Here is a 16,270-nt window from a genome sequence, read left to right as displayed (position 1 = left end):
ACTTCAGGGGGGGGGTGGGGGCAGGGGGGAGACACTGCTGCAGGCCTGGCTGCTAAGCTGCCATGTTCCCAGTTACCAACCAATCAGTCATGATTCACTCAGGGACCATGGACCAGCTCAATACTCAGGACCTAGCTACTACAAAACAACTTAACAAGCATCAATTAGCACCTACAAAACCAGGCTGAGGAGAGGAAAGAATCAAGACAGACAATCAAGTGCCCCAAGACAGAGACAGTCTTGGCACGAGTTTTGTCTGTCAGCAGCCAGGGGTGCAGGGCCCCAGAGCCCCCCTGCACCGATCTCCTCCACAGCTGGCAGGCATCACAGCAGGGGCCCCCATCCCTGCAGCTGTCTCCCCGCTGCGCCTTAACACACACAGTCACCCACGGCACGAGTTTTGCTTGTCCGCAGCTTGAGGGGCAGTTCCCCTCAATCCCCTCCACCTATCTCCTTGAACCTTGGCAGGTTTTGTGGCCTCAGTAAGAGCTACCACCCTGCAATGTTGATCCCCTGTGGTGTAACACACAGCCGTGACATGAGTTTGGCTTTCAAGAATTTGGGGTGGTTCCCCCCAAACCCCTACCCGATCTTCTTGAAACTTGGTAGGTTTTATGCCCTCAGTAGAGGCTACCATCCCTGCAACTTTCATCCAAGTCAGACACAAAACAACAAAGTTACAGATATGTGATTGATTACCCATTATACCCTACGGCCAGATCTCCAAGGCAGCTCCAAAGCTTTGGCCGGATCAAGGCAGAAACCCGGTTTGGAGCTCCGGATCGGATCGCAGCCATCCGAAGCGGCCAGATCTGAAGCCGGATCGGATCACTGCCGACTAGCACAGGCCTACTGTTTTCATTTAGGCCGTTCAGCTGTAATTTACCACTGTTCTGTCAGGGTTTGGTGGACTACATTCTGGTCTTCATCATAGACTTGCCCCTTCTTGTACTGTAGAAGGGAACTTTACAAAATGCATCCATCTTGGGAAGGTGAGTGAAACCTTGATCTTCCCCAGTGGGGTGTGATGATGGCTAGTGGTCATGTTGGGAGTACCACTGGGTTCAAGAAGAGAGACAAAAAAATCTATCCTGGCCACCAGCTTGGGGCATGTGGGCCCAAAAGGGAATGTCCTGAGAGAACTGTCTGTGAACAGGGACTGGATCTGGTAGACTATAGCACACTATCCTACTGAAAACACAGACTAATTGGGGTTGGGTGAGTTTTGGGTTCTGCTGGCACAGAGGTAAAAAAAAAAATCTGTTCAGTGTCCCATGAACTGAAAGAGGTTGAGGGGAAATTTGGACGGCTTTTCTCTCAGTCAGAGAGGCATGCATCCTGCTCTGAGAGCTTGCTGGGAAGAGGAAATAACACAAGTGTATTAGATCAATTCAGGCAAGGTTATTTGGGTAAATGTGATGTCTTTTATTAGACCAGCTGAATAGCATTAGACCAACACGGCTACAACCAACACCTTGGATCAATTTAGAGGCCCCAGAGATGGTGGATTCAATCTGCTGGTCACCGGACTGAGAATATGAGGAGTATCAGGGATAGTGAAGTTGGTTAGCAGCCTATTTGCTGTCAATGGGAAATATGATGTATACACATGTTTATAGTGATTTGTAACATTTTTCTTTGCAAAGTTTTCATGTGATGTTTGTTGCTCATTTGTTATTGTATTTGTTATTATGATAAAAAGATGAATTTGGATTTTTGTATTTATTATTATTATTCACTAAGGAAAGTTTGATGTCAGGTATCCCACACTAAGTGCTGTTGGTTTACATACATGTGTAGTGGATCCAGAAGGGTTGTGTATTTGGCATTGCATGGCCCTTTCATAATCATTTAAGATGTCAGTTGCCTGGATGTTAACAGAAATACCCTCTTCAAGTGCATGTATTCTCCCCCTTTTAGTCATTTGCGAGAGCTATTGTAGGGAAGCTAGAAGAAGGAATTGAATGGGTTTTTACAATCTGTTCTTAAACCACCAAGGTTCATGGTCACTCTGATCTTAGTCATAAGTGAGTTATATATGCAGTTCAGCTGCCAAGAAACCCATCTCCAACCTACCCCCCCCCACACACTTGGGAGTTGCATTATTCTAGAGGAACATGGTTGTTTGTGGGAAGTCTTGATTATGCAAATATGCAAAGGGAAGCTCATTCAAAGATGAGGACTTTGAGTTTGGTTGGTGATACCCGGAAAGAGTAATCGAGCAACAGAGTAAGGAGCAGCTTACACTTTGACCTCACTTTCTCATGATAACACCACATTAAATAAAAACTCACATCATACTCAAAGGGCATCCTCCACTGACTGGAAGAGAAATAGGAAAGAAATACATTTTTTCAGGCATTATCCCAACAGGTGCATAGCTAAGAGTTCTTAGAGTTCACAGGTGTCAAACTCATTTGATACCCCCCCACCCCCCCGGGCTAGATCTAAACTGTAGGGCTCCTCATGGGCTGGATCTGGCAGCAAGGTATGTAGCGGCAGCTAATGCAGATGTTGCTTGTCCTATTGCTTCCAAAAGGAGTCCCCAGTGGGGCTTCATACTTTCACATTTGGTGGTGGACCCCACCCCCTACTCACACCACTCCCAAATTCCTGGCCTTGTGATCTGGATGATATGGTCCTGCAGGTCAGATTTGGCCCTCCGAATGTGTGTTTGACATGAGTAGTGGATCCAGGAACAGGGAAATGGTGGATGCAGCCCTCTACTTTGGCTGTGCAGTATACTCTGAATTCACTGTCTGGTCAGTGGAGGCTCCTGCCAGAGGTCTGTGTGTGCAAAGAGCAATGAGCTCACCAACTGATTGGAGCATTTTCTGTTTGGATCCACTACTTCCACATTGCTCTGGAGCATGGGAGTGAATGCTGCTGCTGTTTCCCCTTCCTCTCTGTCCCCTTCCTTCTGAATTCAGCAGCAGAGGAAAGGAGAGGATGAGCAGCAGCTACAGTGATTATTCCCCAGGCTCTGAAGCCCAGATCAAGAGCTCACATGTGGCACAACTAAAGTGGGATGTGACTACACTGCCATGCCCCTCTGGATCCACACATTTAACACCCCAGCTATGGATGGCCAAACTAAGGAATTTTTCCCAGTACAGATTCATTCACTTACACTTTTCTCTCTTTTGTTCCCATGCTCTAGTTACATGAACAATTGTATTGTTTTTGGTGTTAACAAAAGCGTATTATAGAATATTGCCTTAGTCCACATGATGCAGTCATTTGTTGTATTGTTATATAGACAAATGAATGGTCACCATTTTTCTGCAATGCGGATATTTCACTACATGAGAAAACTAAAAGTTGGCTTTCAGGATTTCTACAGGAAAACCTTGCAATTTGTATTGGATGCAAATAGTTCCCTAGACTGTTAATGCCTCTATACAGAATTCTTGCAAATATTCTGAAAAAAATCCATCTCTTCTAACTCTCCCTACCAGTCTCTCGTGCGTCAGGCACCACTAGAATATTATTGTCTTTATAATAAATTATGCAATTTCTTGAATTCCATAAAGTTGTATACAGATGCATTTCACATTGGCCTTCATGTCTGTGCCTTTGTGGTCCTTCTCAGAGATTAAAATTCAAGTTTAGCCAAAAAAATCCACATAACTATTTAATCAAATGATGTGAAAGAGTAAGCAAATGTATGAAAGGGTGTTCTAAAAGCCCTCTTACAATAGGATCATTCATTCTTAGTTTCCCAACAGAGCAGTGAATACTCTGGCTTGAGTTCCACCATTTCAGGGTCAAGAGCCATGTGTAGATGAAACTAGGGGCGTGTGTTCACGACACTTCAAAGCAGGCTAAATGCTTTTGTACCGCTTTAATGGTGTGGGTGTTTGCACGCCTCGGTGGCGTATTGGCATTATTTCCAGACGCTGTAGGAAATTTGGTGGTGTAATGCGCCTTAAATGACTTGGGGCGCAGCAAACTAAACCTCCTTTGAGGAGTTTTGATTTGTTGCCCCTACAGCCATGGAGTGAAGGGGCTCTCCAGGAAGCCCTGCAAACAGCTTGGCAGCAGCCCGGGAAAGCAAGCTCCATCCAAGAATATTGGTGAACCTTAACTCCCCCCCCCGGAACCTGCCTGAGCATCGCAGCAGCCCGGTGCTTCCTTCTGTGGCTGCAGTGCCCCCTGGGACTGCCTGAGTCGGGTGCCTGCAGGCGAGTACCACTTGGGGTGAGCTGCTATGGAGGGAAGCCCCAGCCCCCCGCCCTGCCGCAGCCCAGTGACCACTCTGCCCACTGGCAGCTCGCCCTCCCCTCCCCACTGGAGAGGCAGGTAAGTCAGCATGGTGTGTGCACACATGGGGCTTTACTTCACCCTAAATTGAAGTGGTGGGTATAAAACCCACCTGAGGGTCTACACACACCCGAGGACCACCTGCTTATGTCACAGCTTGTATAGCAACGCTCTGTTGTATAATATCTGTTCATTTCATCAAGGAATGGTAACTAATCCCTAGTTTACTTTTAGTGAACTCATATTAGACCTTGATTCTTTCCTCTCGAAGGCACTGGGCATGTGTGCACATGTAATTATGGTGCATGAATAAACTGCGGAGCTTATTGCTCTGCAGTTTATCATTCCTGGGCACAATGTTTGAACATGTGCCCAGGAGCAATAAGCTCCATAGTTTATTCATGTACAGCATGTTAATCTGGGGCAGAGCAGCCCTGACTGGCAGGGAGCCCTGGGGGTTAGTCTGCCAGCCTGGAGCTGCTCCCCCTGGTTCAACGTGTGGCCCGGGGGAGGGGGCTGGCTGTGACACAAGAGTGCTTCAGTACAGGACTAGCTAGCAGGCAGTCCCTGCACTGAAGCACCCTCATGCCCCAGCCAGCCCCTCCAGAGTCTACATGGGTGCCGCTGTGGAGTTTTTTACTCTGAAGCAGATTACTACTTGTAAATATACAAGTACTATCCTGCTGTGGAGTAAATTACTTTACTCCAGCCTAACAGGGGTGCATGTGTAGATGCTGAGATGTTTAATGTGCAGCTAATGAGTCAATTGTGTGGTAAAAGTCTCATGCAGTTGTGCCCACTGTGGATTTTTTTTTCATTCTATTTTGTATACAGTTTTGTATTCCCTTTCTCATCTAGGTGTCATCTGTTGTTTCTGTATACTTCTTCTCTGTCCAGAAATTCTCCCAGCATGCTCAACAGCATGCAGGATGAATCAGCTCCTACCCAGATGTAGCTGCTGATGAGGTACCTTACATCAAAACAAACCTAATAAAAGAAGGAATTTCAGTGCTAGCTGTAAAGTCCATTGTTTCTGCCTACAAGCAAATTCCAAGATTTAGCATATTGCTATTGGCAGTCCTTGCAGCTAGCCATTCCAAGCTATTCCTGCCTGTTTACTTCCTTTCTTGTTCTGTTGACTGTCAAGCCCATACTTAATACATCTTTCATTTGGATTGTGTACAGAAAACAATAAACCAGCTCTGCACATAAAATGGAGATGTATTCAGGCTGTTGCCTAACTTTTTCCTCCTTTTTATGCTGTTTTCCATACCCACCATTTTCTCTCTGATGTTGGTCTCGTCTAAGAATGCCAGCTTATTTAACCCCTACTTGCACCAACAGCTGGGAATCCTCGTAGTGAAACAGGTGACAGGGAACTCGTGTACAACAATATACCTACCTTTTAGTGTATCGATGTCATAGAAAGCAGCAGCAAATCTAGTGGAGCGATGCGATGCAGATCGGGAATCAAAATTGGCCAGGCTTTTGAGTTTTAGCCTGCATTTCCACAGCTTCCAGTCTTCTGAATGAGTGATTCGAAGCAGCTCTTCTAGACTGGCTGCTTTCCTGATCTGCTGTTCTGATCGTTCTAATGCTGACAGGGATGTCCTCTAAAATGAAGAAAGGAACATCAGAAGGGCAGCGTACTTGAAGTGTACATAGAATGCTGTCTAGAGGAAACCCAGAAAAAAGCACACTCCTCAGAACACCATGGCACACCTGGGGATGCACGTACAAGACTATGTGGGTGTCTCCCTATTTATCTGACTGTGCCAGAAACTCAGCTTCATTTCCAGTCTTTATGACCATGTGAACTGGAGAGAAGACAAGGAGAAAGTCAATTCATGTAGCTGTCCTCCTCCACAATGGTCAGAAAAGTTGGTTGGACAGAGGGAAGTCCACATTGTATGCTTTAAGACCTTGTTACCCTTGCTGATAAGGAGCTCCAGCAGACATGGTACCTTCCTGAGGGTCTCCAAAGCTTTCTGGAGACCCTGTTAGAGTCTTATAACCTACCGTGCCCAGTTTTGTAGTCTGATATCAGTGCTAAAATTAATAAAAACCACTCTTTGGGGACAGGGCAGGGAGTTGTTCTTGGACCCTATGTTGAAATGTAAGGTCCTTCTGATTCAGCCTGACATAAAACACAAAGTTATTTCTATTAATTCATCAGATTAGTGGATGCTCTGAATATGTAAATTAGTGGATTAGTGGATTATCTCTGAATTATGTAAATTGTTACCTCTGTAATGGGTGTATGTATTGAGCTGGGAGGGTTGTCTTGGTTATACTTTTTGTCGCATGATGAAGAGTTGCCCCCTATGGGCTGTTATCCCATGAATTCTCTTAAGTAAAACACCAGTCCTTATGAACAAGACAACACTAAGATGACCTCAGGTTGCCACTACATACGAGTTTGGTGATTTAGTAGAATGATTTTGTGATCTGAACTAGTACTAAGCCAATGCTCCACACAGCATGCTGAAGAAGGAGCAGTCTTTTGGATCAGATGTGAAACCATGGTACTGATCACATGTTATTCATTATTAAAACATCTGTGGTATTTATTTTGCAATAGTGCAGATGTTAGCCTGGATATTCTGGCCAAGTTCATTTTTCAGTAATTACCTTCAACTGACCTAAAATTCCCTGTGTAGTTCATTTGAAATAAGTTATTCACTCCTTCCCTAATCCCATATGCAATGTTGCTCTGTGCTCTGGCCAACTGTCATGTTTAACCATAGAGATAGCCATATTTCTCTAGTGAATGAAGTGATTTCCTATTAATTCATATTAAGTGAATCCTGGAAAGTGTTTTTCAAAGCTTCTAGGCAGAAAGTTTAATATAAATGTGAATCATTCTTACCTATCCTGAATTGCAATGAAGCTCTACAAAACACTCCCATTGAAAGATTTGCTGATGTAGGAAATCTGAAAGAAGACCTGAGCAAATGATTGGTAATGCATATTTAATTCCAAGAAATTGACTTATTTTTGATTCACAAATTGTCTAACTCTACCCAATAGATTCTAAGAGCATTGGACCAATTATAGAGCAGTTAAAGGATATGTAGCTTGTGTGTACTAAATCTAAATAGCATGGTAAATCCAACTAGACACAACTGCAATGCTTTTTATTATAGCAAGACATTCCAACTCAGTGAATGGTGTCTGGGACTTTAAATTCATATGGAAATTAAAGAGAACCGCTAAAATGAGGCTAGGACATTCTGCCAATTAGAAGGCATATCCCTGTACTTTGTATGAGGGTCACTGATTTGAGGTTTTTCTTTTTGTCTTTGTCAAACTGTATACCAAAGGATTTCCTAAAAATTGTTGCACCTACCAGAATGGCTTATGTCACAAAGATCAAAGAACATAGAAAAACACGACTGTATCTTTCTGATCACTATGTATTTATGGCCTTTTCTATCTTAGAAGGTTGTACCACTTGGACTAAGGCCATATAGTTAAAGCCCCCAAGTGTGGATACCATTAAACAGCATAAGGTTATTTGATACCAACTTCATTATTCCCATGCAAGAAGGGAAATAAGCTATATCTGTAAAGAAGATCTTTGCTTCAGTACACCTGCAACTACATCATGTGTTTTTCTCAGGTAGAGCATAAGTTCAGAGAAATGGTAAGAACAACATTGTCACTCTGGGTCTGGGCCAGAAAAACTCCACGAGATTATGTCAAATGTTAAGAGAAAAATGCCATAAAGGAATCAGGGAGCCAAAGATAAGGCTGTGCAGGAGCCTGAAGCAAAGTTAGGTAAACACCAGGACAGGAGCTGGAAGTATGGCTAGACCTTGGCAGTGCCACTCAAGGTCTGAGAAAGACCTATTGAGCCAGCAGTCAGCTTAACCTGTTCATGACTGGCTTTAAGAAATAAGTATGCTTCAACTGCTGCAGGATTTCTGTGGAGCATGGCCTAACCTCATTAGTTTATCCTGAGAAGATGGTTATAATCACAGATTCACATCAGATTCATATACTTCTGTGTGTTAGGAGTCCTTTCTAGTGCACCGGTGCTTCATAGTAGCTCTAGAGCCCACGAAACGAGAAGATCCCATGCATATCTGGTGGTGTCATAAGTCTAACTTAATGTCATATGCAGCCAGCATAAGCATCATGACCTGAGAAGCCTGAAACTTCATGATCCCCCTGATGGTATGAGAGTCCTTTGGAGAAATTGCCTGCTAACTTATCAGGTGATTACCAAAATATTTGTATCAGCAAAAAAAATAACACTCTTAATCCATTCTTCTGTAATGTTATACACAAACCTTCGTTTCCCATTACTGTTAGAGCTGCCCAAATATCTAGAGTTTTCTAGGTCTCTCCCCCCTTTTTCATTCACGATAATTTAGAAGTATGAGCCAGTAGTAATTAAGCAATCAATATTTGTTAGCTGAAATCTTTTTGTAGTTATCAGAAGAAAATGAAGCACAACCTCTGCCCTTATTAACTGAACCACGGTGAACCAAATTGGCTACATCCTTTGGAGTTAAATTATGCCAGATGAGGCAGCACCAACTCTATTCCCTGTTGGCTGGATCATGTAAGCTTGTAGTGCAGCTGCTGTCCCCTCCTTTCTTCTCTCTCAGTGTGAGAACTGAGCTAGCTGCATATCTGCACATTGATGGAAGAGTTCTGGTTTTTCTCATATATTTGATTCACTAGAGCATTGATGGGCCAACTTTTGTGGGAGGTGGGCCACAGATTAGCCCTGCATCCTCTCCAGGTGACACTCCGAGCTTCTGCTCTTGCTTGATCTACTGCTCTGCTTTCAGTTCCCTGATTTATGTTGTCTGCCTGATGACCTACTGAAATTTATGCTTTCTTCCCTATGCTCCCTGCCTGATTTATTTCTTTGCTTTCTGCTTCCTGCTCTATTTGCCATTATGCTGCCCGACCCCTCCCTGATCTGCCATGTGTCACACACAGAGGCTGCCTGTACCACTTAGGACACCTGTCCTGCAGGTTGGTCACTTCTGCTCTAGAGAGTGCCATTTTCTTCTCCCCTGCAATCCCCATCATGATCCATTCTCTCCTGAGGCATTTCGCTTCAAAGGCAACAGCATCTTGCAGGTATATAAACCTGAGCCTAGTCACAGTTTGTACCTGATGGATGGTACACAAAAGCTAAGGGAATCAGAATGATTTGAACGTTGCCTTCATGCCATTTTGACTTTCATAACCATTTCCACTCAATACTGACATACCTCTTCAGAGGCCCCATATAATCCCACAGCTCTCCTAGTTGACTGGGGTTCTCTCCCGACTGTCTTATATTCTGCAAAACACTCACACAGATAGATACTTTTGGCCACACAATTAAGCCCCTCCCAGTTTAGAAAAACTTTGAAGCAAATGCTTAACTTCAACAGCCTTAAATATTTCTTTTGACTTCATGCAAATTTCTCATATGTATTTCTTTAAATATGTGTGATTAACGCCTTGCCAGATCACAGACAGAGCGCTGAGCACCCTGTAGTCCATCACTTCTCTAGCTGAGGTGCAGATGGAACTAGTCCTTTCAAAGTCATCATACTAACAGCTAAATTTCAGTGCCAGGAACAAGACAGATTTCAATAACTGGGAGCCCTCCATTTCACAGGAAACAGCAAAAATGCACCAGTCAACACTGAAAATTGGTCAGGTTTTCTGAGATAGGATCTCTACACTGTCAGACTACTGGAATGAGAGTCAGAAAAGCTGGTATACTCATTACAGCATGCAGGACATCTTAATTTACTTTCAGGGATACTGTCATATTTTTTGTTTCATATTCCCCATAAGACCCCATGGCACGTAAAACAATAACAATAATGCACCCATCAGCAAGCCCTGCCTTGAAACAGCTCAGGGGAAAAAACCCTTTAAAAAGTGTTGAATTATGGAAAGCATCCTACAGAACTTACTATTTGCCTTATCCCTCCTGAATTGCAATCTGCATGGGTGGGGAGTTAAATTAAAATGTAATAGGAAGGGACCTTTCACAGCACAGTTAAAGAAGAGGGGGAGAGGTGTGAGGGTTCTGATCCTACATTAAAGCCACGGGAGGCCTGCCATTGTCTTCAACGAATGGGTGAAGCCCAAAAGGGGTAGCTCCTCTGTGCTTTGACAAAGGAAGGGAGTGGCATTTCCTCTGTTTTCTCTGCATAGTGGGCAGTGGTGACATGTACGGAGTGCACATGCACCCCTGAGAGCCCTGGTGCAGCCCCTTACAGCAGTATTCCCTGCGTAGGAGGTGGGCAGGTGGGGGCATGTGGGAATGCTGGTGCTCCCCTGAGAGTGTCAGCCATGGAGTGGTGGTGCCAAGAGGAGTGCCACTGGCATTTCCAGGAGCATCCCTGGCTCTTCCAGGTGTGCCACTGACACTTCCGGGCAGCATTCCCTCTTACAGCCAGCTTAGAAAGAACACTACTTCTGGGTCGGTGCAACCAGCCATGGGGAGAACCCCCACCGGTCGCTGACTGGCCGGGGTGGGGGGGGGCAAGTGCCCCCCCTGACTCAGGAGGCACCAGTCGCCCATCATAGCAGGCACTGCCAACTTTTCATTATCCAATCCCACCCCTTCTACATGCTTTCCATGTTACAGACATTCCTTCCTTTCAATATTCCATATCCTGCTCTGAGCCAAACAAACCCATTCGTGCCTTCCTTGGGCTGAATCTACCCTGAAACCATCTCCATTTTGCTCCTTCCATCAAACATTGCTCTGATCCTCACTTTCTTTTTTCTCTTTCTCTTTCATTCCTTCCACCAGAACTCTACCTTAGGAAGTAAATCTTGTGCAAGTCTCCCTGGATCCATCTGTGACTCAGTAGTTCATTCTTCAGTGGTTTGGTCAAGCAGGAAGATTATTGTGATGAGGGATATTTCACTCATATTCTCATTTTCCTTAAGCTTGATCCAAGAGCATGTGGAAACATCTGTTACTTCTTTTGTTGTTGAGAGAAGTAGTTGGCCATATTAATTTGAAGTTCGGCGAAAAGGGGGCAGAGTGGCACCTTGGAGTCTAACTGGTTCAGAGAGGCATAAACATTCATGGGTGACAGTATCTGAAGAATTAGGCTTTTGCCTATGAAAGCCTATACACCTCTATGAATCAGACTCTAAGATGCTCTGCCTTTTCTTTGTCGCTCTTACTGGTATTGTTATTTATCTGAATTATGGTCAGCACCAACTTGTAGACAAAGGCCCCATCATGCTAGGTATCATCCACACAGATAACAAATTACTGATCCATCTCCTAGAAAGCTCACAATTTACAGTACATTTTGAGAGTGCCATATCACACCGGCCAGGGCAGACTAATGCACGTAGTCCCAAAGTAAACAAAATCATTTTTCAAATAGTTTCATTGTGACTCTGACAAATGTGACATCTTTCAGATATCCAACCCACATCCTACCAATGACAAAGCACATATGCTGGGGACTGCAGTAGAAGGTTTTATTGCAAAATATCGGTAACAAATATCAAAGAAAATCAGTCACAAATTCTTATGTTTACATAACTCATTTGAAGCCCTTGGGTTTGCTGCTATTTTTAATATTATTTTTCTAACTATACGAATGAACACCATGCCAGGAGGTATTCATTATATTTGTACTTAAATCAAGTCATATGTTTTTCCATACCACTGACCTCCCATATTTTCCAAAGCTGTTCTTCTGTTAGAAGAAGAAAATCTGTTTTCCTGCACTTAGCTAAGAACAACCTTGTTGCCATCAGAAAATGATACCTCAGGTCAACTTTGTGATTTTTGGATAATTATAACTTGTGTGCTTCCAAAAGAAACCACAAAGGGCTATCTTCTCTCTAATGAGTTAGATGCCAGAAAAGCCCCTAAAGTAGTTAACATTGGAAAGGTGAAAAAAGGGATAGTGTCCTTGGGGGCCTTTCCCACTCACTCTCTAAACATAAAACCAGGTCCTCGGCTGATGTAAATCAGGCACTGAATTCAGTCACCAGCCGAGGATTTGGCTCAAATTGCATTCTCTCCCTTCTCTCTCTCCAAACTCAGCCCCTCCCTGAGATTTGTCATTATTGACAAACCAAATTAGAGGACATACATTCAAAATGTACCCCAAGTTTGACAACTCCTAAGGTTCCTGCCTTGGAATGAACATTCACCTTATTTTTTTCATATAGATATCTGCATTGGTGAGTTAGCAGAGCCCTCTTAATGGTTTCCCAGCAGTATCAGCCCCAGCTGATAGGGTGAAGCAGACTAATCATCTGTCAGCCTGTCACAAAATTAATCTTCACAAGGGCTGCCATAAAATTAATCTTCTTTTAAGAAAATGCATCAGTTGTGAAACGTATCTAATGGAGCATTACAGACCATATTTGATCGAAAATAAAGCTGTAGTGTAATTAATCTCATGATGGGCTGATTTGTACACTTCAATCTGTATTTAGTTCAAGAAAGGCCTCATAATATGCATACTGTGATTAAGTCACTTTCCTCACTTCCTACCCTCAGCATCTTCAGGCCACACTTAACATCAGTGGGCATCAAGCTAAACCTGTGGTATAAGTACTTTTATGACTGGGAATTCTTTCCTCAATCAGGGACATACATGCTATTTTTATGAGTGATATGTGAATAGCTATAAATGGCTTTGACATTAATGCTACATTTCCGAGTAAGAGTTATGTTAATACTTTGGGTTACCAACACTTTAAAATAAGTTTGAAAAATGTTCTTTTAAAATTTAACAGCTTACCATGGGTATTTGGACATTTTCAAATGGTACATTTGATACTTGAAGATGCAAAAGGAACAACAAGGATTTGCATATAAATTTCTTCCTCTGTATGTTGAGTGGCTGTAGTGTTAAATTCATGAGAAATCACATGGAAATAGCTGAGATGATATGGACGGGACTTTTTGTCATGAGTTACCAGCCTCATAGCTTCTACTGTTTCTTGAATGTTATTGTCAGAATTATGCCTTATTCAGACTTTAAAATAACTTCTGTATGATTCACCACAACACTGAAATAGCTTATAACTTTGGTGCTGTTATTCTTGAAAATAATCTAATTTACTTCTCATATAAATGTCCACCCAGATTGTATAGGGCATCAGTTGCACTGAATTTAAGGACAACATCAGGAAGAAGGCAGACCTTAGAGGTGAGCACAAAAACCTGCACAGAATGTGGAGCTTAGGTTCCAGTGGACACGTATTAGTGATGACTGGTGTGTGAGGCTCTGTGAAGCAACATGAAGTCATCTCATCAATATTTATCATTATTATTATTGCTATTAATACTGCTCCATCTAGGAGCCCTAGAACTAAAGTCCAGGATGCATGTGTAGACCAGAGAAAGTCCCTGCTCTGATGTTTGGAATCTAAGTCTAAAACACGAGGGAACGTGATGCAGATAGTCAGAGGAGCAATACTGGTTGGCATGACAGGCAGTGGTGTTGGTACACCAGCAGCCTACAATTGTCAAGCTTTATTAAGGCATAATTTGCATGCAGTGCAGTGTCTCGCACATGTGGGATGTTACATAATGGATAGCAATGTCAGGACAGAAATCTTGAGCATCTTGAAATCATCAAGCTTGAAGGATTAAATTATAGACTTATTAACAACCACCTGTAATATCTTATAAAAATCCTGCAGGAGGGTTTAACCTTAGCATGTATATGACAAATTAGGCTCTGAGTAGAATTAGCTATTTGTCAACAATTCTTGCTGAGCAATAATTTTGACTCTGTATCAGATATGAACTCCTGACAGACAGATTTCCACTTCTAGTCCTACCTGTTGTGGAGTAGCTATAAAATTATTATTTGGCATCATTAATAACAGTAGTGCTCAAATCAGGTACTTCGCTAATTATTAATGTTGTGATAGACAGAAACAATTAGGTATTTTAGCTTTTTATTAATATTGTTCTGGGTTTTTTTAGTGCTTTCAGCTAAGTAGTGGGATGTGTCTGAAAGCTGATGGGATGGTTATACATTCTCTTTCCTTAAAGGACAATTATGACCTCTTTATAAGGACCCTTAGCATACCCTCATGAAACTATATTATACCTCATTCTAGTTTTGAAAGTAGTTATTATGCCTCAAATACCTTAGAAGCAAGTTTGGGGTATTCCTTTGCATTAGGACTATATCATTTGAAAGCCTGTATGTCCACCTAGTCTGTCATCATGCTTATAGGGGGAGATTATTGCCTGATCCAGCATTGCGGCCTTAATAGGAAAAAAGCATTCTTTATTTATGTATTTATTAATTTTAAAAAATTCTATCTCCTTCTTTTGTAAAGATAGCTTTGAAAATGTAATGCTATTGTGCACAAATGGAGATGGCTAGGATTGAAAGGCATATATTGCTAGGCTTGAATTCTGCAGCAGGTTGGAAGTGACCTAAAGATATCTTCTTTAGGTCATAGATTTCATAGACATTAGGGCTGGAAGGGACCTCAGAAGATCATCAAGTCCAGCATTATACTCTGTTTCTCAGCTAAATTAGTCAATGAAGTTTGAAGTGCATTAAAGGATCTCCAGCTGGTCCTGTATATAGTGATGTGAAAATTGTAAACAGAAACTGATTTCACTGGGTGGTTGGAAGTTTGGGCCAAAGTAGCAGTTGCTTCAAAACCCACCCCAAAATGTTGGGGATGACTTTGCCTATTAAAGTTTTCAGCCCTCTCTGAAAGTAGCCATTCCTGCAATCACTTCAGCAGTTAAGAAAGAAGGAACTTCTGACATCGCCCATAAGTACCTGTATGTATGCATATGCATACGTGTTTTTTTCTGCAATTCCCTGCCAGCTACTTCAGAAATGTATGAAGAGGATACATGGCCACAGTGTTCTTATATGAATTCGGAGTGCTGCCACCCATGGCTGTCCTCATTAGTTTCTACCTATTCAGCTCTGTCCCAGTATCTGAAGAGTTGGTACAGGGAAGGACCAGCTTTCCCATGTATCAAGTTTTGAGGAGACTTTTTACAGTCAGTGGCAACATCCCTACCTCAATAAGTAAAGAGTATATATTTCCATAAATATATACCCTAACACCAGAAGAGACCTGCTATCCACTCATCAAATCACCCCACAGCCAGGAACTTCAGGACAACCTCTCCATCACAGCTGCTGAGAAAAAATGTGGAAGAACAACCTATCTGCTGCCACTACTGCAAGGAAGGTTATATATTGTGAAGCCCTCAGCCAGAGAGTAGGAACAGAAGAACTGATTGATCAATCTACAAGGTGTAGCTTATGTAATTATTAGATTTTTTTTTTTTAGTGGATTTTTTTGAGGAGAGTGAGGGGGGAAACGAGTAAAAGCAATAAAAGTAATAATTTTCAGATTTAGAGAGACCAGAATTTCTGTTTGGGGGTTACATCTTTTCTCACATATAACCCACCCTGGAATATAATACACACCTTGTTTTTGAAGGGCAAAATGAAGAAACAAGATTTTCCTTTTAGTAGGTAACTGAGTAGTAGCATCAGTGAGGGAGCAGAGTCTACTTATTTTGTTCTATTCCCTATGAGTCATGTGCAGATTTTACTTTAACTTTTTCCTCTAACTGGCAGAAATGGTTCTTATCATATTTCTCATATATAAAAGGCACTACAATTTCCAGCAGATGGTTTTTTGTTTTGTTTTGTTTTGTTTTGTTTTGTTTTGTTTTGTTGGGGGTTGTTGCTTGAATGACAATATAGCATATTACTCTGGGAATGTCAACCATATATATCACCACTGGAACATTTTAACAAGTCCCCTGGTAAAATTTTGGCAGCATATCACTGGACCAATACCTAAAGATATCACCTTAATGCTCCAACTGTGTGATGTTTAGCATGGGGGAGAAGTTACTTCCTAACTTGCACAGACTACCACTTCCACTCTAGTGAAAGAGCTTTATTATCTTAATTATCTGAACAGTCATAGCCACACAATAGTCTTAAAATGGTCACTGGTTTAGCTGACAGTGATGTGATTTTGTTGTTAGATT

The 16,270-nt window shown here is 42.4% G+C and overlaps 1 protein-coding gene across 2 annotated transcripts in view; it reads right to left on the bottom strand.

Moving 5' to 3' along the window:
* The window catches only part of VEGFD (vascular endothelial growth factor D), a 58,898-nt gene that overhangs the window by 30,492 nt on the left and 12,136 nt on the right, over nucleotides 1-16,270 (bottom strand). For both annotated transcript variants that reach the window (XM_019529284.1, XM_019529285.1), the window contains exon 2: nucleotides 5,666-5,876. In XM_019529284.1, the coding sequence (XP_019384829.1) occupies nucleotides 5,666-5,876 (211 nt within the window). The remainder of the gene's footprint in view (nucleotides 1-5,665; nucleotides 5,877-16,270) is intronic.

The sequence above is a fragment of the Crocodylus porosus genome, unplaced genomic scaffold (assembly GCF_001723895.1).
Source record: "Crocodylus porosus isolate Cpor-Errol unplaced genomic scaffold, CroPor_comp1, whole genome shotgun sequence".
NCBI classification, from domain to species: Eukaryota; Metazoa; Chordata; order Crocodylia; family Crocodylidae; genus Crocodylus; species Crocodylus porosus.
Note: the sequence above shows the minus strand (reverse complement) of the source record. Positions and strands in the feature narration are given on the sequence as shown.